The sequence below is a fragment of the Quercus suber genome, unplaced genomic scaffold, assembly GCF_002906115.3.
Source record: "Quercus suber isolate HL8 unplaced genomic scaffold, Cork oak 2.0 scaffold_76, whole genome shotgun sequence".
NCBI classification, from domain to species: Eukaryota; Viridiplantae; Streptophyta; class Magnoliopsida; order Fagales; family Fagaceae; genus Quercus; species Quercus suber.
The window spans coordinates 973,065-997,528 of record NW_027069541.1 but is presented as its reverse complement, the minus strand read 5'-3'; the positions used below and the strand labels follow the sequence as shown (position 1 = coordinate 997,528).

General features: G+C 37.3%; 2 protein-coding genes and 1 pseudogene across 2 annotated transcripts; 1 reads left to right on the top strand and 2 right to left on the bottom strand.

Moving 5' to 3' along the window:
- Positions 1-1,651: 1,651 nt before the first annotated feature.
- On the top strand, positions 1,652-11,007 carry LOC112036430 (amine oxidase [copper-containing] alpha 2, peroxisomal-like; annotated as a pseudogene).
- Positions 11,008-13,554: 2,547 nt separating this feature from the next.
- LOC136067533 (uncharacterized) lies at positions 13,555-16,203 on the bottom strand. Its single transcript, XM_065773557.1, has 3 exons — positions 15,382-16,203; positions 14,176-15,249; positions 13,555-14,058 (listed from the first exon to the last, which is right to left on the bottom strand). Exons 1-3 carry the CDS (start codon positions 16,201-16,203, stop codon positions 13,555-13,557), a joined length of 2,400 nt encoding a protein of 799 aa, XP_065629629.1.
- A 2,613-nt stretch (positions 16,204-18,816) lies between these two features.
- On the bottom strand, positions 18,817-22,536 carry LOC112036427 (G-type lectin S-receptor-like serine/threonine-protein kinase LECRK1). The gene is given in 3 exon segments (XM_065773519.1): positions 18,817-19,301; positions 19,304-20,297; positions 21,488-22,536. Coding segments are annotated over 3 exon segments (2,370 nt in total). The 5' UTR covers positions 22,508-22,536; the 3' UTR covers positions 18,817-18,945.
- Positions 22,537-24,464: the final 1,928 nt, after the last annotated feature.

Genomic DNA, 24,464 nt, shown 5'->3' with positions numbered 1-24,464 from the left:
ATCATGTTTATTCAAAGGAAATTTGTGCATCTTTGCACTAATACAAGATGTACAAGAAGAGCAGCATTCATCAATCTTATTGAAAGTAAAAGCAAGATTTATAGGTTGAATGGCAGAATGGAGAAGTTTTGCACTAGGATGTCCAAGCCTTTTGTGCCAAAGTGAAATTTGAGCAGAAGTAGCTGAAGACAAAACATATGAAGTAGGATGAACTTGAGAAGAAGTGTAAGCAGTGGAAATGGATGAATTGGAGGACAGGGATGATGATGCAGGAATAGGATAGACACCATCTTTACTCAATCCTTCGTAAAGGATCTTCCCTGAAATTAAATCCTGGATAGAGAATCTATAAGCATCAAAATAGCAGAATGCATTGTTTTGTAAACAAAGCTTATGGACAGACAAAAGATTGGAAGAAAGGTCAGGAACCCTAAGTATACCATCAAGCTTAAAAGTATGAGACGGAGTAGACAACTCACCATTGCCAATATGAGTAACAGGCAACTCTTGGCCATTTCCAACAGTCACAGTTTCAGTACCTGAAGTAGGTTGTTGTTGCAAGGAAAGATGAGCAAGATCAGGTGTCACATGATCAGAACAACAAGTATCTGTAAGCCAACCATTAGCTCCATGAACCTGAGTAGAATTAGCCACCATTGCAGCAAGCCTTGATGGAGCATGCTTGCCTTGAAAAGAAAAATCCATCCAGTGATAACAATCAAGAGCTCCATGTCCATTCTTTCCACAAATTTGACACTGTGGTCTCTGATTCTGACCCTGAAAACTTTGCTGAAACTCTGGAGGTCTTGCTTGACCAAATTGAGGTTGATTGAACTGAGGAGGAGTGTGATTGAAAGGACCATTTGAAGAACCAACACTGAAATTTCCTCCACTGAAATTTCCTCTACCTCCACCTCCACGGCCTCTATGATTATTGTACCTGCCTCTACCTCTATGAAACCCTTGAGATTGATAATTTGCAGCCATAGCCATGGAATTAGTATCAATTAGACCAGACCTCTTCTTGATAGCCCTCTCTTCAACGTTAAGAAGGATATTAAGTTCTTCAATTGAAATAACATCATTGCGAGTTCTTATAGCAGAACTAAATGAATCATACTCTGATGGCAGACCATCAAGAGCAACGTGAAGCAAATCTTCATCATCAAGAACAACTGATACAGCAGCAAGTCTGTCACGAATTTGCTTGATTTTCTGGAAATACACATCAATGGAGTCTGATCCTTTCTTCACTGCATTCAATTCGTTTCTAAGGCTTATCACACTAGACCTAGAAACTGAAGCAAATCGTTTTTCCAGAACTTTCCAAACACCCCTACCAGATTTCTGCCCTATGGTGAGAGCAAGAACTGAAGGAGAAAGTGTGGAGTTGAGAAATGTAAACAAGGCCTGTTCTCGATTCTTCCAAGTGAGAAATGCAGGATTGATTTCAGTTCTAAAATTTCCTGAGGAATCCTTCAAGAACTGATCCGGAGCTACAGTAGTTTCATCAATAGCATCAATCATAGAGTAAGTCTCCAAGATTACCTCTATTTGATGCTTCCAAACAATAAAATTTGAGAAATCTAGTTTGATAGTCACCATGGATGACATGTTTGACAGTAGTATCAGTGAGGGATTGATGTGAGTAATGGGATTAACCATTGTAGGTACTGTGGTTGAAGTGGAAGATGAGGTTGAAGATGAATTTGTAGTTACAGACGCCATGAAAGCTAGGGCTCTGATACCATGAACAAAGAAACAAAGAAAGCAGAGAGAAATAGATTGAGAGAAAATAAAAGGCCAAAAAGAGAGTTCTAGAATTCTTTATTTCTGTAATGTAATCCCCACAATACATCACTGAGCTGTGCTAAGCATATATACACAATCAGAGAGAGAAAGAGAGGAAGCGTAAATCATGGAGGTTGTTATAACAGATTAACCACCTCTAACACATTATTATCACTACATTTAATCCTAAAATATCTGACTTAACCAAACGACAGTGTTTTGAGTTTTAGTGATACGGTGCGTTGGCTTCTTCTTACTACGACACCATTTTCATCTTGCCTTTTGCAAGTCTAAGAGCATCTGAAGGTTCTTTGTCTTCATCACCAGAGATAACTTCATCCTCTGCTATCTTATACTCTTCACATAGTCCATAAATTATACCCCAGCTCAAAGCTCAACATAACTTTATAGTACGTAGGTTTGGACGAGCCAAACAAACCTGCCATCCTTTCATGGCTATCAAAACCCAAGTCCAAACCACCACCTCGTCGCGCCTTTGTGATTGCACGTCTCGATAAACAATCCCACGAGATCATAGTCGACCTATCGACCCATGCGATACTCTCTGATAAAGTTTACAACGGACACGGCTACCCTTTGCTTACCTATGAAGAACAATTGGCTGCAATGGAATTGCCACAAACATATAAACCCTTTATTGAATCCATTGAGAAGAGAGGCTTAAACTTATCTGAAGTTGTTTACTCAACTTTTACAATTGGGTGGTTTGGAGAGTTGAAGAGCAAAAGGGTGTTGAAAGTTTTGTGTTTTTATGTAGATGGAACTGTGAATTTGTATGTGAGGCTAGTGGAGGGAATAACGTTGGTGGCTGATATTGATGAAATGAAGATAGTTGAATACTATGATAGGTTTATTGTGCCTGTGCCAAAAGCTGAGGGAACGGTGTACAGGGAATCAAAGCTAGAGCCACCCTTTGGTCCTCGTTTAAATGGTGCAACCTTGGTGAATCCTGATGGACCAGGGTTTAAGATTCACGGGCACACTGTCAGGCCAGTCTTCTTTTTATTTTATTTAAATGTCTTTGTTAGAGATATTACATGAACTATGAATTTTTTTTTTTTTTGGAAATTCAAAGTCATTGACTATGTTCCACTCGAACACGAGTACCGGGTATGAATATGAAGGTACGACAGTTTTTGAAAATAAGGGCAAGCGTATATATGATAATTAACTAATTAATATTTGTATTTAGGTATATTTTTTTAAATATTTTTAAACTTAAAATATGTTTATACCTAGAATTTAAATTTAATAAATAAAAAAATTGTAGCAGGACACAAAAAAACAAAAAATACTAAACCCATAATAAATGAGTAAATGTTATAAGGCAGAGGCAGATTTCAAGGAAAAAAAAAACAGATATAAAATTAAAATCATAAAATCGAACAAAAAAAAAAATACTAAACCTATTATGTGCCGGTTTGGATAGCACTCAAAGTTGCGGTGCGGTTTCTCCTGCGTTCTCTTTTTTTTTTGGCCCGCTTTTGCTGACTTTGTGGGACAAAAAATACTGTTCATGACAGTGTATAAGATTTGTTGAAAAATGAAATTCTTATTTTCTTAATGATTTGATTACACAGCTGTGCTCTTTATATACAAATCAGAGTAACAGTTACTGACTTAACAGACTTAACAAACTCTTAACTGACTAACTAACTCACTTAACACTATACTACAACTCACGTGCTCTTCTCACGTGCAACACTAAAATGTATATACAATAGAGCTAAACTACCTTCCGTTTATACAGAGTGCATTATATAAAACTACAGGTCGTTGTCTTCTTGTTCTAAGTATGTCTTCTGCTCTGAATCTAACTGTTGCTGCTGCTTCAATTCTTGACACTCCCCCTCAAGATGGACACCACTAGAATGAATATTCAGTATTCCCATCTTGCTAATTAAGATAGTAAACTGACTTAGATTCAAGGCCTTTGTCAATAAATTTGCCAATTGAGAATGACTCCTAATATTCATCAACCTTATAACTCCATCTTGCACTTTGTCTCTCACAATGTGACAGTCTATTTCAATATGTTTTGTGCGCTCATGGAACACAAGATTAGACCCTATGTGGATTGCTGCCTCACTGTCACTGAATAACAAAGCAGCCTTGTCATGTTCTACATTTAGATCCTTCAACAAGTATAAAATCCAGGTCATTTCACACACAGCTACAGCCATTGATCTATACTCAGCCTCTGCAGTCGATCTAGAGACTGTATTTTGTTTCTTAGACTTCCAAGAAACCAATGAATCACCTAGAAAAACACAAAAACTTGTAATGGACCTTCTGGAATCTGGGTAAGCTGCCCAATCTGCATCTGCAAAAGCCTTTATGTGGAGTGAAGAATTTGATGGAAAAAACAACCCTTGACCTGCCGTGCCTTTAATGTAGTGAATGATTCTATATGCTACCTTCAAATGAGGCTTTCTAGGCTTAGACATGTACTGACTTAACCTATGAACAGAATAAGTAATGTCTGGCCGAGTGATTGTTAAAAACAGCAGCCTACCTATCAGCCTTCTATACATTTCAGCATCATGTAGTAACTCACCATCATCTTTGCTCAACTTTAGAGTAGCTTCCATGGGAGTTCTAGCTGGTTTACAACCAAGCAATCTAGCATCATGAACAATCTCAAGAGCATATTTTCTTTGACACAAAGAAATTCCCTTTTGTGATCTTGCAACCTCCAAACCAAGAAAATACTTCAAACTACCCAAATCCTTTAGTTTGAAATGCTTGTCTAGGTACACCTTAAGATCTTCCACAGCCTTAGGATCATTACTACCAATTAGTATATCATCAACATAAACTAGAAGAGCAATGAACAATTTGCCATCCTTCTTAGTGAATAAAGAGTAATCTGCTTTGGATTGAATAAAACCATGCTGCAAAAAAAGTTGAAGATGGAATAGAATGAAAAGGAAAAATAGATTCATGAAAAGTAACATCCCTCGAAACAAAAATCCTTTTAGAATGTAAATCAAGTAATTTGTAACCTTTAACAACAAAAGGATAACCCAAGAAAACACATTTTATGGCTCTAGGATCAAATTTAGACCTGTTATGAACCAATGTGGATGCAAAACAGAGACAACCAAACACCTTAAGAGAATGATAATCAAGGATCTTACCATAAAGCAACTCAAAAGGGGTTTTATGATGAAGAAGAGGGGATGGAAGCCTATTAATGAAATGCACTGCTGTGAGAATACAGTCACCCCAATAGGCAATAGGAACATTGGACTGAATTCTCAAAGCCCTTGCAACACACAAAATATGTTGATGTTTCCTCTCTACAACAGAATTTTGTTGTGGAGTGGCAACACAACTATGTTGGTGTATGATACCATGACTCTTGAAGAAATCAGCCATTTGAAACTCAAGACCATTATTTGTTCTAAAAACCTTAATAGATTTATTGAACTGAGTTTTTATCATGAAATAAAAGGATTGTAAAAGGGTCCTAGTATCAGATTTGGATTTCATGAGATAAATCCAAGTTGACCGAGTACAATCATCAACAATAGTAAGGAAATATTTGTGGCCATCAACAGTAGGAACTGAATATGGGCCCCAAATATCACAATGCACAATGTCAAAAGGTAATTCTGAAATGTGATTAAAAAAAGGAAAAGGCAGTCTTTTGTGTTTTGCAAGTGGACAAATCTCACAATCTTTATTAAAAGTACAAACAACATCAGAAATTACATTCTTTAAGGAAGAAAGTTTAGCATCAGAGGGATGTCCTAATCTGAGATGTCATAAGGAAGAAGATACAACAGTATTGAGTACATGAGATTGTGATTTATTTAAAAAAGACTTGAAAATAGAATTGAAGAGAGACTGAAAAGATGAACCAGAGTTGATTGGAAAGGTACAAGCATCTGAAGGGTTTTGCTGTAGCAAATATAACCCATCATGAACTTCACTCACACCAATCGTCCTCTAGCAAATGAGGTCCTGTATGAAACAAAGATTTGCTAAGAAGATAAGGCAACAGGAAGAAGATTTAGTAATTTGATTGATTGATAAAAGATTAAAGGAGAAAGAAGGAACACAAAGGACATTTTGAAGAACTAAAGTAGGTGAAAGAGAAATAGAACCTATATGGGTTACCATAGCTGTTTCACCATTTGGAAGCTCAACATTAGTGCTAATGGCAGTAAAATTAGTGAACAGATGAACAGAATGCACAATGTGGTCAGTTGCCCCAGTATCAATAACCCAAGTATCTCCATTAAAAGCTATCCTATTCACTACTTGAGCAGAAAAAACAGAATGCCTCAAATTAATGCCTTCAAAAAGGGTCATACCTGACATATTAAGAACATTGCTAGACTGAGAAACACTTTGTTGGCGTGTTGCTTGAGATTCTGGATGAGTCTTGATCACATTACCAGCCATATGGACCTCCTTATTTCCCATGTTAAATTGTGCAGCTTGCATTTGATTGCCCAACATAGCCAAGAACTGTTGACATTGCTCCTTAGTAAAAGGAAATTGGTTAGCATCAGTGACTGACTGATTGTGCTCTGCAAGATCTTCTTGAACACCCACTTGATTCACCATTGAAGCCTTTCCTTTAGGCTTGAAACCATGAGGGAATCCATGCAGTTTGAAGCACTTCTCCGCAACATGACCAATTTCTGGATGAGTCTTGATCACATTACCAGCCATATGGACCTCCTTATTTCCCATGTTAAATTGTGCAGCTTGCATTTGATTGCCCAACATAGCCAAGAACTGTTGACATTGCTCCTTAGTAAAAGGAAATTGGTTAGCATCAGTGACTGACTGATTGTGCTCTGCAAGATCTTCTTGAACACCCACTTGATTCACCATTGAAGCCTTTCCTTTAGGCTTGAAACCATGAGGGAATCCATGCAGTTTGAAGCACTTCTCCGCAACATGACCAAGTTTTCCACAATGATTACAGACAGGCCTATCCCTGCCTTTAGAATTCTTACCCCCAGAAAGGAAAGAATTTGCATTGTAACCTTTCACAGTAAGAGCAGTTGGTTCAATGTAAGTATTAGAAACTCCCACACGCCTCTGCCTTTCTTCTTGGATCAACAAAGAGTAAGCTTTGTTAATGGATGGAAGCGGTTCCATTAACAGAATCTGCCCTTTAATTTGAGAATACGAATCATTGAGTCCCATTAAAAATTGCATTACAGAATCTTGAAGATGAACATTCTCAATTCTTTGTGAAAGATTACAAGTGCATTTCCCACAAGAGCAAGTTAGGACAGGCCTAAAATTCTTTAATTGATCCCAATACAGCTTCAATTGAGTAAAATAAGTAGTGATTGAAGAATCACCTTGATTGATTGATGCAATATCTTTTTGCAACTCAAAAACCCTAGGTCCATTACCTTGGGAATGTGTATCTCTGAGATCATTCCAAATCTCCAATGCCGTGTCTCTATAGGTAATGCTCACTCTGATCTGAGGTGAAACATCTTTCATCAACCATGAACCAACCATGTTGTCACAACGAATCCAAGCATCAACCGCGGCTGGTGTTTTGATCAATGGGGAAGATAAAGTGATTGAACCATCAACGAAGCCAAACTTATTTTTTGCAATCAACGCCTTCTTCATAGATTGAACCCAAGCATGGTAATTTTCACCAATCAAGACCTCTGATACGAGCATAGCTCCAGGACTTTCAGTATGATGAAGATACAAAGGATTACGGATATCCTCTACCAATGCTGGATCACGTCCAATCAAAGTAGAAGAAGAATCTGATGCAGAAGCTGTGGCCGCCATTGAAGCAACTCCAGCTCTCAAGAATGAAACCCTAGAATTTTGGGGATTTCCTTGAACGAAACTCTAGTGCTTGAGAGAATGCTCTGATACCATATGAGATTTGTTGAAAAATGAAATTATTATTTTCTTAATGATTTGATTACATAGTTGTGCTCTTTATATACAAATCAAAGTAATAGTTACTAACTTAACAGACTTAACAAACTCTTAACTGACTAACTAACTCACTTAACACTATACTAAAACTCACGTGCTCTTCTCACGTGCAACACTAAAATGTATATACAATAGAGCTAAACTACCTTCCGTTTATACAGAGTGCATTATATAAAACTACAGGTCGTTGTCTTCTTGTTCTAAGTTTGTCTTCTGCTCTGAATCTAACTGTTGCTGCTGCTTCAATTCTTGACACAGTGTGTGCATTGTTTATGCACTGTTCATGTACTGTTTATCTATTAAAAAATATTAAAAATTGGTCCCACGATACTATTCATACATTTAAAAATTATTTTGCTACAGTTTTTTCAGCAACAATCAGTTTTTAGCAACTTTCAGCAACAATAAGTTGTATCCAAACGGACCCTATATATAAGAACTTAAGTCTAAACCCAAACCCAAAGGACCATAGCTAAAAAAAATAAAAAAATAAAAAAAAAAAAGAAAAGGAAAGAAAGAAAGAAAGAAAGAACGACGAAAACGAAAGAGACAAACGTGATACTTGAAGGAGAGAGAGAGAGAGAGAGACGACAGAAGAAGAGTGGATTTGGGGTCGTTGGAGAAGCTATGGTCATCACCGATCTACACCCTACGGTGGTTGCCGATCGCCAATCTCAGCCACAGATGATGAGAAGAGGAGCTCAGCTGAGGAGTGAGAAGGGGGTGGGAGTGTGTGTGCTGAGTGAGTTTTAGTCCCAGAATAGAGGCAAGCAAAATTTAGGGGCTTTAAACAAACAAGATCAACCGTAAATGGTTGTCCAGATGTCAAAATCTTGAGCTTTTTTTATTTTTAAATTTTTATTTTTTTAAGATCTATAATTTTCACTGTGTTAGAGCCGTGTCAAAATTTCCACAAAAAAAAAAAAAAAAAAAAAAAAGAAAAAAAAAAAAGAAGGAAGAGACACCTTCAGACATGAACTTTGGGCGTGTCTTACTAGTACTCGTGTCTAAAACGTGTTGGACTCGAGTATTGGACCAAAAATGATGTATCTGTGCAACATAGGTTGACCGTCAACTCATTGTTATTCAATCTATTGTACTGTATTACATTTATAACTTACTCAACTAGGGTTTATACTTTATAACTTTATATATTAGAAAATTCTAAGTTAATTCTACCACTAATTTATAATTCAGGCCTCAAGTGGAAAAAGGGAATGAAAACATGTCACTCATTTGGTACAGAGCTACATAAATGGCTATTATTAAAGGGTCCTAACCTTAGAACTTTTTTTTTTTTTTTTTTTAAATGGCTTAGAGTGAGACTAGAGATACTACAACACAAATTACAAAACTTATTGCAATTTTGACCTAATCCTTATTAAAAGGGTATGACTAGGACTACATGTTCTTGAACCCGAAAAATAATTAACAAGCCTCCATTTTTCTTTGTGATTAGTTGGGCCAACTGGAAATTCCATCTAGGGTTTGACGTTCTTGCTGGTCCGATAATTTCTCTAGCATCAATTTATGACCTGGAAAAGAAAAAATATCGTTGAGTTTTGTATAGAGGATTCATATCTGAGATGTTTGTGCCATACATGGACCCATCAGAGGAATGGTACTACAAAAGCTATTTTGATAGTGGTGAATATGGGTTTGGTCTATCTACAGTGTCACTCAAGGACTTTGTTGATTGTCCTGCCAATGCAGTATTTTTAGACGCATACTTTTCTACTAATGATGGTACACCAGCGAAGATATCTAATGCCTTTTGCATTTTCGAAAAACATGCTAGAAATATAATGTGGTGTCACACTGAATCGAGTATTCCTGGGAAAGTTGTAAGTGATATTTTTCTATGATTGTTGTTACTGTTGCTGTATTGTTTGGCCAGGTAGTAGTTTTATTTGACATTAGATGGTATTGCAGTTTACAGAAGTTAGGCCAGAGGTGAGCCTAGTGGTGAGGATGGTCGCAACAGTGGACAACTATGATTACATTATTGATTGGGAATTCAAGCCAAGTGGCTCCATTAAATTGGGGGTATTTTATCAACTTGAGAATTATTTTTTGAAAAATATTACAATCACCAATAAATCTCATAACAAATTTTACAATTGTTGAGGTAGTAAATTTTTACAACAGACATAATTTCTTTTTTGTACATTAATCATAATTTATCACTACAACAATTGTGAAATTTTTTGTAACTTTAGACTTACTGTTGTTTTTCAACAAACCTTTTTTTTTTTTTTTTGGGTACTATGAGTTAAAAGTATGTCTTCCTACCTCACAAACTTGAGTAAAATGGAAACATCAATATTGATTTCTTTGTCTCTTACTGTGAGCCTTTCTCAAATTATCTTAACAGATTGGACTAACAGGAATTATAGAGGTGAAGGGTGTGGCATATACTCACACAGATCAAATAAAAGAGAATGTGTATGGCACATTGTTAGCAGAAAACACTATTGGTGTCTACCATGACCACTTCTTAACGTACTATCTTGACCTTGATGTGGATGGTGAAGATAATTCCTTTGTCAAAAAAAATTTGGAAACAATCAAAGTAACTAACCCTAGCTCGCCAAGAAAAAGTTATTGGACAGTAGTGAGTGAAACTGCTAAAACTAAATTTGATACCCGAACTCAGTTTGGCTTGAAAAAAGCTGAGCTAGTAGTTGTGAATCCTAATAAGAATACAAATGTTGGGAACAATGTTGGTTATCGTCTAATTCCAAGATCAGCAGCACACCCTCTCATGTCATACAATAATTATTTACAAATTCGAGGAGCCTTCACTAATAATCATGTGTGGGTTACACCGTATAACAAGTCCGAAAAATGGGTAGGAGGACTTTATGTTGATCAGAGTCATGGAGACGATACCTTAGCAATCTGGAGCCTCAGGTAGTATTGATAAATAAAAATCTTCTATCCCACTTTTAAAGTTTGCTAGCTAGAACTTCACAAGATAGTAATTATTGATTATGGTAATTGTGACCAATGTTTTCTAATGCACCTTTTTTTTTGGGTATATGAATGCACAGGAATAGGAAAATTGAAAACAAGGACATAGTATTATGGTACACCATTGGATTTCATCATGTGCCTTCCCAGGAAGATTTTCCAGTGATGCCAACCTTTGGTGTTGGGTTTGAGCTCCGGCCAACGAATTTCTTTGATAGCAATCCAGTCCTTAAAACAAGACCTCCATATATTGTACACTGGCGGCCTAACTGCACCAACTAACTATGAGATTTTACATGGCGGTGTAGTAAATAAAGGAGTTCAATAATGATATCCTTTGTCATTTATTATCTTTGTGGATTTTACATTATAGTATTCAATCAGTTTTAAGACTAACTTAATTATTATAAGGTTAATAATAAAAGTCTCAAGTTAAACAGATAATCATCTTTATCTTGCAAATGTGGAAATTTAAAGAAGACACAGCTTACGAAACCCATGAAACAAAATAGTTTCACAGGAAAAACCTAAGGAAATTTAACCTAATCAATCCCAAGGTGAATAGATTTACAATCAAATAGAACTATAGAAGTTTATAGACTGAATAACCTATCCTTCATAAACTCAACTATAGTTACTAAACATATTGTCCTTTAAGTGAAGCTTCTACGACAAGTCGTGATGTCGCGGAAGCCTGAAGAGAAGCACACACGATGCTCTCTTGATGAAACAGAAACTAAACTGTTAGTTTCTGGTAGTAAACCTCGAATCCATGAGGGGTTTCCCTGAATCCACAAGGAGATAAAACTGGAATCCACCAGAAGATAAAATTGACAAAATGTCTGTGTTTTTTGATAATAGTCTATTTTGCCTTTGACAGCTACAAAACATATAAATATTGAGCAAAAACGTTTAAAACCCTAATTCGCACTAATTAAGTGATTAGGTGACAAAATTACAGAATTTTACCAAAAATGGCAAAATTGAGTTAAATGCAGAATCATAAACTACTGACCTTAAGGGTCATCCCAAAATAGACGGGACCTTATTCTGACTTTTAAACTAAAAGTTATTAAGGAAAAACAAATTTTACTATAAATAGCAAAAACACTGCTTTCGGGGTCTTAACGTATGAATTTGCTTAAATTTTGGCGACGTTCATGGCAACAGTCATGAATCTGGATCAGAACGCCGTTTCCCTTCAACCTGCCAAATTTCATGCAATTCCGACACTGTTACCTTTGATGGCCCCTACTGGCACCCCCCTTTGATCTTGCGTTGTGACTTCCTGCACCCTTGCTGTTCCAGGAAGGCATATGTTGTCTATTCTACATCAATCCCCCCCACTTGAAAAGAACTCGACCCCGAGTTCCCACTATCCGGTTCATCAGGAGGATGATAATCATATAAGTCAACAACATTGAAGGTAGAAGAAATGCTCATATCTGGAGGAAGAGCAATCACATAAGCATTGTTGTTAATCTTCTTAGTAATCTGAAATGGCCCGTACTTCTTGTCCTTCAATTTGTTGTAGGTACCAACAGGAAATCTCTCCTTCCTAAGATACATCGGCACTAAATCCCCAATGTTGAAAATCTTCTCACGCATCTTCTTATCAACAGCATCCTTGTACTTAGCATTTGTGGCTTCCAGTTTCTGCCTCACCTCCTCTTCCATGGCCTGAATACGGTCAGCCATATTCTCTGCTGCTTGACTCACTCCAGGAAGCTCAGGTAAAGGTACCAAGTCCAAAGCGAGTTTTGGGGGCATGCAGTAGACGATGGCAAATGGAGACTTACCAATGCTTCTATTGACTGATCTATTGTACGCAAACTCTGCTTGGGACAATGCAAGATCCCACTGCTTGGGCTTCTCACCTGAGATACACCGAATCAAATTCCCCAAAGTACGATTAACCACTTCTGTTTGGCCATCAGTCTGTGGATGACTAGTGCTGCTGTAGTTTAAGGAAGTGCCAAAACGCTTCCACAAAGTTCGCCAGAAGTGACTAATGAACTTGGTATCCCGGTCAGAGGTGATGGACTTTGGCACTCCATGCAAACGCACAACTTCTTTAAAGAACAGATTGGCCACTTGAGTAGCATCTGAAGTCTTCTTACATGTTATGAAATGGGACATCTTAGAGTACCTGTCAACCACAACAAAAACAGAATCCATACCTCGCTAGGTTCGAGGAAGACCCAGTATAAAGTCCATAGACAAATCTTCCCATGGTGCTTGTGGGACTGGCAAAGACATATATAAACCAGTATTCTGAGATTGTCCCTTAGCAGTTTGGCAGATTGGACACTTCCTCACATGATTGCCAACATCCCTCTTGAGTTGTGGCCAATAATACCTCTCTTCCACCAGTGCTATAGTCTTATCTCTGCCCATATGTCCACCCAAACCTCCACTGTGCAGCTCCCTAATAATCTGCTCCCTTAATGAACTTTTAGGGATGCATAATTGGTTACCCCGAAAAAGGAAACCATCCTGGATGTACATACAATTGATAGCAGTATGAGTTTGTTGACACTTACCCCAAATATCACCAAAATCCTCGTCATCCTCGTACAGCTCCTTGAGGCAATCAAACCCTACAACTTCAGTACGTAGGGTGGTCAACAATGATGCTCGCCTGCTGAGTGCATCAGCCACCTTATTGGTTACACCAGACTTATGCTTTAGAGTGAAATGAAAGCGCTGTATATAAGCTACCCACCGAGCATGCATCCTGTTAATGCTAACTTGACTGTTGATGTGCTTTAATGCCTGATGATCCGTGTATAATACAAACTCCCTCTGAATCAGGTAGTGCTCCCAATTCTAAAGAGTCCATACTACAGCAAAGAACTCCAGTTCATAGGCTGACCATTTACTTCGAGCTTCACAAACTTTCTCACTGAAGAATGCTACTGGTCTGTTGTCTTGTGAAAGAACAGCGCCTATCCCGACCACAGATGCATCACACTCCACCTGAAACACCTTATCGAAGTTAGGCAATGCCAAAACTGGGGCGGTGCTCAACTTTTCCTTTATTAAGGCAAAGCTTTGTTCTGCCTCTTTTCCCCATGAGAACTTCCCTTTCTTCAGACACTCAGTGATAGGGGCTACTATGCTACTGAAATCTCGAACGAACCGCTGATAGAAGGTTGCTAGCCCATGGAAGCTTCGCACATCACTCACTGTCTTTGGAGTTGGCCACTCTCTGATTGCACGAACCTTATCCTCGTCAACATGAATCCCATCTACACTGACCACATACCCTAAGAACAGCAACTTATCAGTTAAGAAGCTGCACTTCTTCAAGTTGATATACAACTCATTGGCCTGCAACACCACTAATACTTCTCACACATGATTATAGTGGGCTGCTTTTGTCTTATTGTAAATCAGGATATCGTCAAAATAAACTACCACAAACTTTCCAATAAATGGTTTCAATACCTGATTCATAAGTCTTATGAAAGTGCTGGGAGCATTGGATAATCCGAAAGGCATTATCATCCACTCATACAACCCCTCCTTTGTCTTAAAAGCCATCTTCCACTCATCTCCAGGTCGGATCCGAATCTGGTGATACCCACTCTTGAGATCCAGCTTAGTGTAACACTTGGACCCACTCAGCATATCAAACATGTCATCTAGTCGTGGAATAGGAAATCGATACCTGACTGTGATCTTGTTGATGGCTTGACTATCCACACACATACGCCAGCTCCCATCCTTCTTTGGTGTTAACAATGCCGGTATTGCACATGGACTCATACTCTCCCTGATCTGCCCCTTGCTCAAGAGCTCATCCACTTGCCCCTGTAGAATCTGACCCTCTTGAGGATTCATCCTGTAATGTGGCAGATTTGGTAGACTAGCTCTAGGAGCTAAATCAATGCAATGCTGGATGTCACGCATCGGTGGTAAACCTGCAGGCAACTCTTCTGGAAAAAGCTCTTCAAACTCCTTGATCAATGGCTGAATCGCCTCAGGTATCTTAGCAACCTTCTTTGGCTCACCATCTATCACTACTACAACATATACCTGTTTCAACTCCTTACAATCCCTGTCAAACTCATCTTCATTGTTCACTATAAGGAGTGCTGGCTTCCCCTCCACTTTAGAAGTTTTGGGTCTACTGCCTTCCTTAATAGGACCAAGGACAACTTTTCTGCCATTCTTAAAAAACACATACACATTATCCTTACACTTATGAGTAGCATCTACATCATACTGCCAAGGTCTACCAAATATTAAATGACATGCATCCATTTCAACAACATCACAAACTACTTCATCTACATAATATTTACCCATAGAAAAAGTAACACGACATTGTTGAGTAACAAGAGTTTCCGTACCTTTCTTGATCCAACCTATCTTGTACGGAGAGGGATGCTTTTCTGTTTTCAGCCCTAGCTTGGTAACCAACCTCTTCGACGCAATGTTCTCTACACTGCCACTGTCTATGATCAAATCACAGACCCTTTTATTGATGGTGCATTGTGCTTGGAATATCTCATTCCACTAGTCACCGAATTCCACCCTTGGTGTAAGTAACAACCTCTAAATCACCAAAGACTGCCCTAATGGCACGCCTTCTTCATCCTCTTAGAACTCATTGGGATCATAGGCATACGGATCCGCATCATTATATACCTCTTCACTCTCTTGTTCACCTTCTACCTCACCCTCTTCTGCCACTACCAGATTCACTGCGGCTCGCTTAGGGCAAGTACTAGACCGATGTCCTGGTTCTCTGCACCTGTAGCACTTATTCCCAGTTGGCCTCGTATAGGGGTTGGCATTCACTATTGGCTGGGCTATGGAACCTGCTACTGCCACTGTGGATTGGTTGACACCACTATTCTCCCTAACCACGGGTTGTGACCGTGGTGTAAACATGGGCTGTTTACCTTTGTTGGCAATGGAACTAGAGGACTCCGAACTGCGGTTGGAAAACTTCGAACCTGTCCTGAGATGCTGAAATTCTATTTTCTTTGATAAGGTTACAGCCTCATTCAAAGTATATAGGGTTTGTAAGGATACCTGATCTCGGATAGAAACTCGTAACCCGTGTACAAATCTGGATATTTGTTGATCTTCAGTTTCCTCCAAATCATTGCGATTCGCCAACTTGTCAAATTCCTCCATGTACTCATTAACTGTCCGAGTACCCTGCCTGCAATCCTGGTACTGTCTGAACAACTTCTGCTGGTAATCGAGTGGTAAGAACCGATCTGCCATTAATCTTTTCATCCTCCTCCATGACTGTATTGGAAGCTTTCGTTCATGGGTACGGTTTAATTGAACACGATCCCACCAGGCAGATGCTCCTCCCTTCAATTTGTAGGCCACCAAACACACCTGTTTGTCTTCTGCTGTACCCATATAGTCGAAAAACTTTTCCACCTCACTGACCCATTCCAGATACTCTTCAATGGAGACATTACCATTAAAGGATGGTAACTCTATTTTCATCTGATAGTCCTTCTACTCCTGATAATCTTGACCATTATCCCTCACGGGACCACGATGATTCCCAAAGACTCTCTCTACATACTCCTCATCTTCACTGTCTTCTTCGTTGTAGTCTTGCTGCCTGTTTCGGTTTGGACCACGATGGGGAGGGCCACGCACTCGGTTATCACATCGCTCTTCATCATTGCGATTAGGGTTTCGGTTAAGCAAGGTGGCAAGTGCTGCTTGAATCTGGTCCAGAGTCTGTTGGGTTGAATCACGAAATTGTTGATTTTCATCACGAAAATCAAGGAACTCAGCCCTAGTGAGGACTGGGTTATTGACGTCGTCACCGCCGTCATTGTTATGGTGGTCATCGTCTCGCCAGTTAGCCATCAGACTAGGGCAAATCAAGGCTCTGATACCAACTAATGTCGCGGAAGCCTGAAGAGAAGCACACACGATGCTCTCTTGATGAAACAGAAACTAAATTGTTAGTTTCTGGTAGTAAACCTCGAATCTACGAAGGGTTTCCCTGAATCCACAAGGAAATAAAACTGGAATTCACCAGAAGAGAAAATTGACAAAATGTCTATGTTTTTTTATAATAGTCTATTTTTCCTCTGACGGTTACAAAACATATAAATACTGAGCAAAAACGTTTAAAACCCTAATTCGCATTAATTAAGCGATTAGGTGACAAAATTACCGAATTTTACCAAAAATGGCAAAATTGAGTTAAATGCAGAATCATAAACTACTGACCTTAAGGGTCATCCCAAAACAGACGGGACCTTATTCTGACTTTTAAACTAAAAATTTGGCGACGTTCATGGCAACAGTCATGAATCTGGATCAGAACGCCGTTTCCCTTCAACTTGCCAAATTTCATGCAATTCTGACACTGTTACCTCTGATGGCCCCTACTGGCACCCTCATTTGATCTTGCGTTGTGACTTCCTGCGCCTTTGCTGCTCCAGGAAGGCATGTGCTGTCTGTTCTACATCAAGTCGCTTCTCTCTTTCTCTACTCAAATCCATTGATACCTTTGATAGCAATCCGTTGCAACGTGAACTTCCAATCAATGACTTCAATATCCCCTTGAAAATTTGAATCCATTACACTTGATATCCAGAGAGTATCAACTTTAGATTTACTAGTTCAAATAGTATTTGAATAAACACTAGCAGTTGGCACAAAATCTTTTAGATCTTAGAAGAGTAGCTCTAAAGTGTTAGAAAAATGTGCATTATGGTTTACTTATAAAGTAGACCAAGCAGGAGCAAAACCAAAATCACAAAGTGGGCTGGTGGGCTAATAAGATGATTATGCATATATACAGCTCAATCTGTCGAACTTAAGTTCCAATTAGATGAAACTATTAAACTCTAAATAGCTTGAATAAATTGAAATCCTATTCTTGCACACTAAATACCAGTAGCTTGAGCTCTTGTCTAAACATTCCTATAGAGTCTAGGAGTTATAACTGAACAAGTTTATGATCATGAAGTTGCTAATGCAGAACTGAATATTTAAATCCATATATATATATATATATTAATAGGCAAATCTATGAGAAAGTTCAATAAAAATTTGAAATTAGAATCCAATTTTGTGTTATGTGTTTAAATTTATGTGGGAATCACACCATAATTATCTACTTAAATTTGTATCATATGTTTACTTAATTTTCTTAATATTTGTGCCAAATAAGTTAATGAGTGCAAAATATTAAGAATCTAATATATATTAATAAACTATAAAATTTATTTTTTTTTAAAAAACCAATCATATATACTCAATAAAAATCACCATACAACAAAGATTAATTTTAATGTGACTAATTGCATTTATTTTAAAAAATAATAATAATAATTTGACTAATTATTTATATTTTTATGATAAAAATTGTGTTTAATTTTAAATATATCTATATGTATGCATGTGTTACATGGTATTTTTTAAAAATAATTTCACTAATTATTTATATTTTTATAATAAAAATTGTATTTAATTTTAAATGCGTACATATGTTTGTATGGGTTACATGCTATTAATCATAAAATAGATAATGACTCCAAATAAAAGATGAAGCTTTAGATACCATTGGGGTTATTTTTTGTGTACAAGTTAATACGAGGGAGTACTAGTAATGAAATATTAAAACAGTACCTTAAGCTTAAAAGTAGAGGGATGATATATTGACTTCCATGAGAGAGAGAGAGAGAGAGAGAGAGAGAGCAGGGGACTTGTGTCAGAAAATGGTTGGTGGAGCATCAAATTGAGCATTTAGCATAAGACAAAAGATTTGGATTCTTACTAATATTTGTTGTTCATCCCAAAAATACAAATTTTAAAAGCTGTAACTATAAAAATACAGACCTTAAAATCTGATAGTTAATTTAATGTCCAAGTTACATTTTCCAAGCATCAATGTAAACCATGTCCCATTCAAACTGCATTGAGAACTTTTCAAACTGAATGAGTTTATGCAAGGTAAAAGAGGTAGTCACTAGCCTGGTCACGATGAGGGATATTCAGAATAAGTTCAATTAACTCAAAAACAAACCACACTAGTACAAAAATAACACAAGAACTTAACACTACAAAATAGTTTGCCCATTAGGCTTGCGATGGTTGAAATTGGTACTAAAATTCCCACTCATCTTATCTCATATTTATTCATACTACAAAAACAGGGGTACAAGGCTGGCTCATAATAAACCGGACCTAGAATACAAGAGAAAGCCAACAATCAACAAACTAATACTTTCGATAGTTTGAAACATAATCATAAACCTGCGGTGGTATCCCAACTTCCACTGCTCCTTCCAGCATTTGTGTCACTTTCCTCATAGAGGGCCTGAGAATCGGATCTGGATTAATGCACCATAATCCCACCAAGGCCATTCGCTCAAACCTCTTGAAATCGCTCAATGCTTCGGGTTCATGTCCCACCACCATCTCTAGCTTCCCAGAAATCACACAACTTAGAACCCAATTTGAAAGTAGTAGATCATCCTTTTCACTCTCCTCCTCAACCCGGTTTGATTCTATGTGTCTTCTTCCGCAAATTATCTCTAGTAACATCACACCAAAACTGTAAACATCCACTTTGCAGTAACAGGTCCCCTTTTAAGCCATTCTGGTGCCATATATCCTATAGTGCCTCTAACATTGGTGTCAGTTCTAGTTTGCTCTTTATTCAAAAGCTTGGATAGTCCAAAATCTGCTATCTTTGCACTATATTTGACATCAAGTAGCACATTCTCGGGCTTCATGTCACAATGTATGATCTGAGCCTCACATTCTTCATGCATGTAATGTAAGCCTCTAGCTATTTCAAGCGCCAATTCAGCTCTCTGAAGCCAAGTTGGTTTCTCCCCCTCCTTGAACAGAAAATGTGACAATGTTCCATTTGGCATTAGCTCATAAACTAAAAATCTCTGATCGTTCTCAGCGCAATATCCCAATAGTCTTACTAAATTCCTATGATGCGTACGACCAATTATTTTCAGCTCTGTTGTAAATTCCTTCTCCCTTTTCTCAGTGCCTTTTGTTAGCTTCTTCACAGCAATATCAATCTTGGTATCCTCTGAAGTTAGACTACCACAGTAAACTCTTCCAGAAGCACCACGACCAAGGATCTTACTAAATCCATTTGTTGCTTCACGCAGCTCTTGCAATGTGAATTCTCGAAAGTTAATTCCAATGGTCTTTGCATTTGATGACTTCCATCTCTTCAATACGTTTCGAAGGGCTGGATGATAGTACAAGGCAAGTGCTCCAAACAAGAAAGCAAAACCAGCACTTATTATAAGGCCAATCACCAAAAGAAGCCGTGTATCAAATTTCTTTCTTTTCCTTGGAGGACTTGGCTCACTCTTCTTCTTATTAGGCACCTTGATAAATGCCACTCTGCCTTTGGAGGAAGCACTTTTTCTTGCATTTAACAAAGGGATCCTCTTCTTGATACATGTTGAATTCATCCAGGAAGCAGCCAAGGTATAATAGTCATCCATAACAGCCTTCTTGCATCCCTCCACATCAACGTTTCTTACTTGACCCAAATCTCCATTGTTAATATCAGGTGGGAAATCAGCATCATCAATTACCTGTGAGAAATTGAAGACAGCATAAGAAAAATAAAACATACCTTCTGTCAATATTGAATTGTAGAGAATGGCAAAACTATGTGTTTTTAGCTGGAGTATTTTTGGTTACTTGATTAAATTCAAACACTAGTTATATTGACAATTAAACACAAACAGTGATTTTTTTTTCCAAAAACAATTAAATTCAATACAATTATGTGTCTAAATTTAATTTAGAAATTTATTGTACTGCACTTAAGGAATTATACAAACAAATCCTATGGGAAAAAACTTATTGCAAATTAGTGTATTAGGACTTCTTTTAGTCTATAGCCTACAACTTACCCTTGGATGGAAAAAAGGTTTCTTCAAAAGACTAGTCTAGGGATGCCTCAAAATTTTTTCTTATTGACATTTTAAAATATCAATTAACAGTTTAAAAATAGACCTCCAAATTTTTTCTTGTTGACATTTAAAAATATCAATTAACTGTTTAAAAATAGACTCTTAATGGGTATCTATCCATCACTATTACTATTATATAAATAAATAAATAAATAAATCCAAATAATGGAAATAATCTTTATATTACCATTGTGCTAAAATTCCTCATTGAAGGGTCTGCGCAATAATTCACCATGTTTTCCTGGTAGCATCCTTTTGATACATCTCTTGGATCTACCTGCAGATAGCCCGGCAAGCAACTACAGCTCACTGTTTCATTATCTGGAGAAGTGCACATAGCATATATGCCGCATACAGAATTCACGAAGCAAGGGTCATCATTGACTCTCCACACCCTTTTCCATCCACTGCCATTTCTTTTATGGTAAATATATTGTTGGAAATTGCCACCATCTTCAACTGTTACTCGATGATAGTAGTCTTCAACTGGGCTTGAAAGGTTCTTTGTTATAGAGTAAATTTCATCCTTAGTACCTTTGACAAGGTACAAGGAAGCACTGTTATGAAAGACTAGGCTCACATTGGCTGCAAAGGTTTGTGTGGTCCAATAACCTGGGTCAGCAAAATGATAGGCAGAGAGCACCAAGTTTCCATCAAATTGCATTTCCAGCATGAAATCCCCGGTTGAGTAATTTGAATTTGAACTCCCTTTTGCATTGGAATAGAGCTTTTGGCTTTGGACTAGAACTTGCCCTGGTAAGAGTGTGTTTGTTGGCGAATCAAAGCTCTGCCAAATTTTATATTACCATTGTGCTAAAATTCCTCATTGAAGGGTCTGCGCAATAATTCACCATGTTTTCCTGGTAGCATCCTTTTGATACATCTCTTGGATCTACCTGCAGATAGCCCGGCAAGCAACTACAGCTCACTGTTTCATTATCTGGAGAAGTGCACATAGCATATATGCCGCATACAGAATTCACGAAGCAAGGGTCATCATTGACTCTCCACACCCTTTTCCATCCACTGCCATTTCTTTTATGGTAAATATATTGTTGGAAATTGCCACCATCTTCAACTGTTACTCGATGATAGTAGTCTTCAACTGGGCTTGAAAGGTTCTTTGTTATAGAGTAAATTTCATCCTTAGTACCTTTGACAAGGTACAAGGAAGCACTGTTATGAAAGACTAGGCTCACATTGGCTGCAAAGGTTTGTGTGGTCCAATAACCTGGGTCAGCAAAATGATAGGCAGAGAGCACCAAGTTTCCATCAAATTGCATTTCCAGCATGAAATCCCCGGTTGAGTAATTTGAATTTGAACTCCCTTTTGCATTGGAATAGAGCTTTTGGCTTTGGACTAGAACTTGCCCTGGTAAGAGTGTGTTTGTTGGCGAATCAAAGCTCTGCCAAAGGATTGTTGAACTGTTATCTCTTAAGACAAAGTTACCATCATTTTGCATGGTGCCTAAACTTGCAGCAGCTCCACTATATATTTGTAGAGTTCTGCCATTAGCATATGTGAATACAAGCTCTCCGGCATTAGTCAGTTGGATTGTTGATCCTTGTTCTGCTGGGCTGTCACGGTTGGCTGACCAAACTAGTGTTTTCTCTGGAATTCTATCAAACCAAACCCCAACAAGGTAGAGGCCGTTTTGGAGAGCATAGAATCCAAATGCAAAATCACCTGAGATGGACAGCAAAGAATCATTGGATCCAGCAGTGATGTTAGGACCTGTGCTCATGTTAGGAGATATCTGGCCATGTAAGCCATAGAAATTTGAAAATAGAATTAGAACACAAGGAACAATTATCCTTAGAGCCATTATTAAGTGATGAGAGAATCCACATAAGATGAAATCATTTTATAGGGAGCTATAAGTAAAATTCCATGGAACTTTTGGTTTATTTTAGCAAAGTTTTACAATAAGTCCGGTGAAACCATAAATACCACAACATTTTTCATAATTGTCAAACTAAGAGATGCTTAAATAAACATGATGTTAGTACCATGTGGAGTTTTTTTACACTAATCACAATTTGTCTAAATTATTATTAGGGTAAAATATTATTTTCGTCCCCAAACTTTCATAAAAGTTTATTTTTTGTCCTTGAACTTTCAAAAATTCATTTTTCGTCCTTAAACTTTATAAAACGTTTTAATTTTCATCCTTCTGTCTATGTCCATTAGTTTATGTCCTATGTGACCTAATAGAGTGACAATGTGATATCTGACTTGGACCAAATTATTTTATTTATAAAATTATGGACACTGATTCAAATTATTTTATTTATGTGTCCATTAGTTTATAAGCCGACTATTCATCTCCTCCAATCTCTTGCTGTCGACACTGATTCAAGCTCTATTCTCTAGTAACCACCACCCACTCATGTCCTCATCAGTTTCATTTCAATCCATCCAAACGTTCATCCTTTTTTGCAATGATGACAAGCACTAGAGAGAGAATAAGGAGATGATGACAATGACAACAAAGTAGTGGGTTTCTTAGCAACCAATAAACAGTGGCTTTTACGAATTACAAAGAGTTTCATCCTTATCCATAAAAATCTGCCCTCACTTGCACACCAGTCCACGCTACAAGAGGATCCAGTATTTTTCTCAAAAAAATTGAAGAAAAAAAAAACCCCTTCCTCTGTTCACGCCTAACAATATATGACACCCTAAAGATCCAAAAGTTAATCATACAAAAAAATATTTTTGTATAAGTCCAATGAAACCATAAATACCACAACATTATTCATAATTGTCAAACTAAGAGATGGTTAAATAAACATGATGTCAGTGATAGTACCATGTGAAGTTTTTTTACACTAATCACAATTTTTCTAAATTATTATTAGGGTAAAATATCATTTTCATCCCTAAACTTTCATAAAAGTTTGTTTTCTTGTCCCTAAACTTTCAAAAGTTCATTTTTCGTTCCTAAACTTTACAAAACGTTTTAATTTTCATCCTTCCGTCTATGTCCATTAGTTTATGTCCTATGTGGCCTAACAGAGTGATGATGTGATATCTAACTTGGACCAAATTATTTTATTTATAAAATTATGGACACATGACAAAGAGTTATTGGCACACATTGATTAAAATAAAATAAAAAATATAATAGGTCAAATTTTAATGTAAGAATTTATCAAGATTTAAAATAAAAATTCAAAACACCAAAAATATCAAAATCCCTAATTTAAGCCGACTATTCATCTCCTCCAATCTTTCGCTGTCGACACTGATTCAAGCTCTATTCTCCATTAACCTCCACCCACCCATGTCCTCATCAGTTTCATTTCAATCCATCCAAACGTTCATCCTTTTTTGCAATGATGACAAGCACTTGAGAAAGAAGGAGAGCACTGGAGAAAGAAGAAGGAGATGATGACAATGACAACAAAGTAGTGGGTTTCTTAGCAACCAATAAACAGTGGCTTTTACGAATTACAAAGACTTTCATCCTTGTCCATAAAAATTTGCCCTCACTTGCATACCAGTCCACGCTACAAGAAGATCTAGTATTTTTCTCAAAAAAATAGAAGGAAAAAAAAAAAAACCATCAAAACATCAAAAAATGAATGAAAGATCTAGGAAGTTTTGGTTGAACGTCATTAGAGATGGACAACTTGAACTGTTTTTTTTTTTTTTTTCTTTTTTTTCTTTTAAAAGTTTTGGTGTTTTAAGTTTTTATTTTAAATCATAATAAATTCTTAACATAAATACGCCCTGGAATTTATTTTTTATTGTTTTAAAATGCCTCATTAGTTTGTAAG

Excerpts from the sequence above, each read along its gene's own strand:
- LOC136067533 (XM_065773557.1), bottom strand. The coding sequence starts at position 16,203 with ATGAAAATAGAGTTACCATCCTTTAATGGTAATGTCTCCATTGAAGAG. Across the intron at positions 15,250-15,381 it reads GTGAACAAGAGAGTGAAGAG|TGGAATGAGATATTCCAAGC; the intron begins GTATATAATGAT and ends TTCGGTGACTAG. Across the intron at positions 14,059-14,175 it reads TCATAAGACTTATGAATCAG|GCCAATGAGTTGTATATCAA; the intron begins GTATTGAAACCA and ends GTGGTGTTGCAG.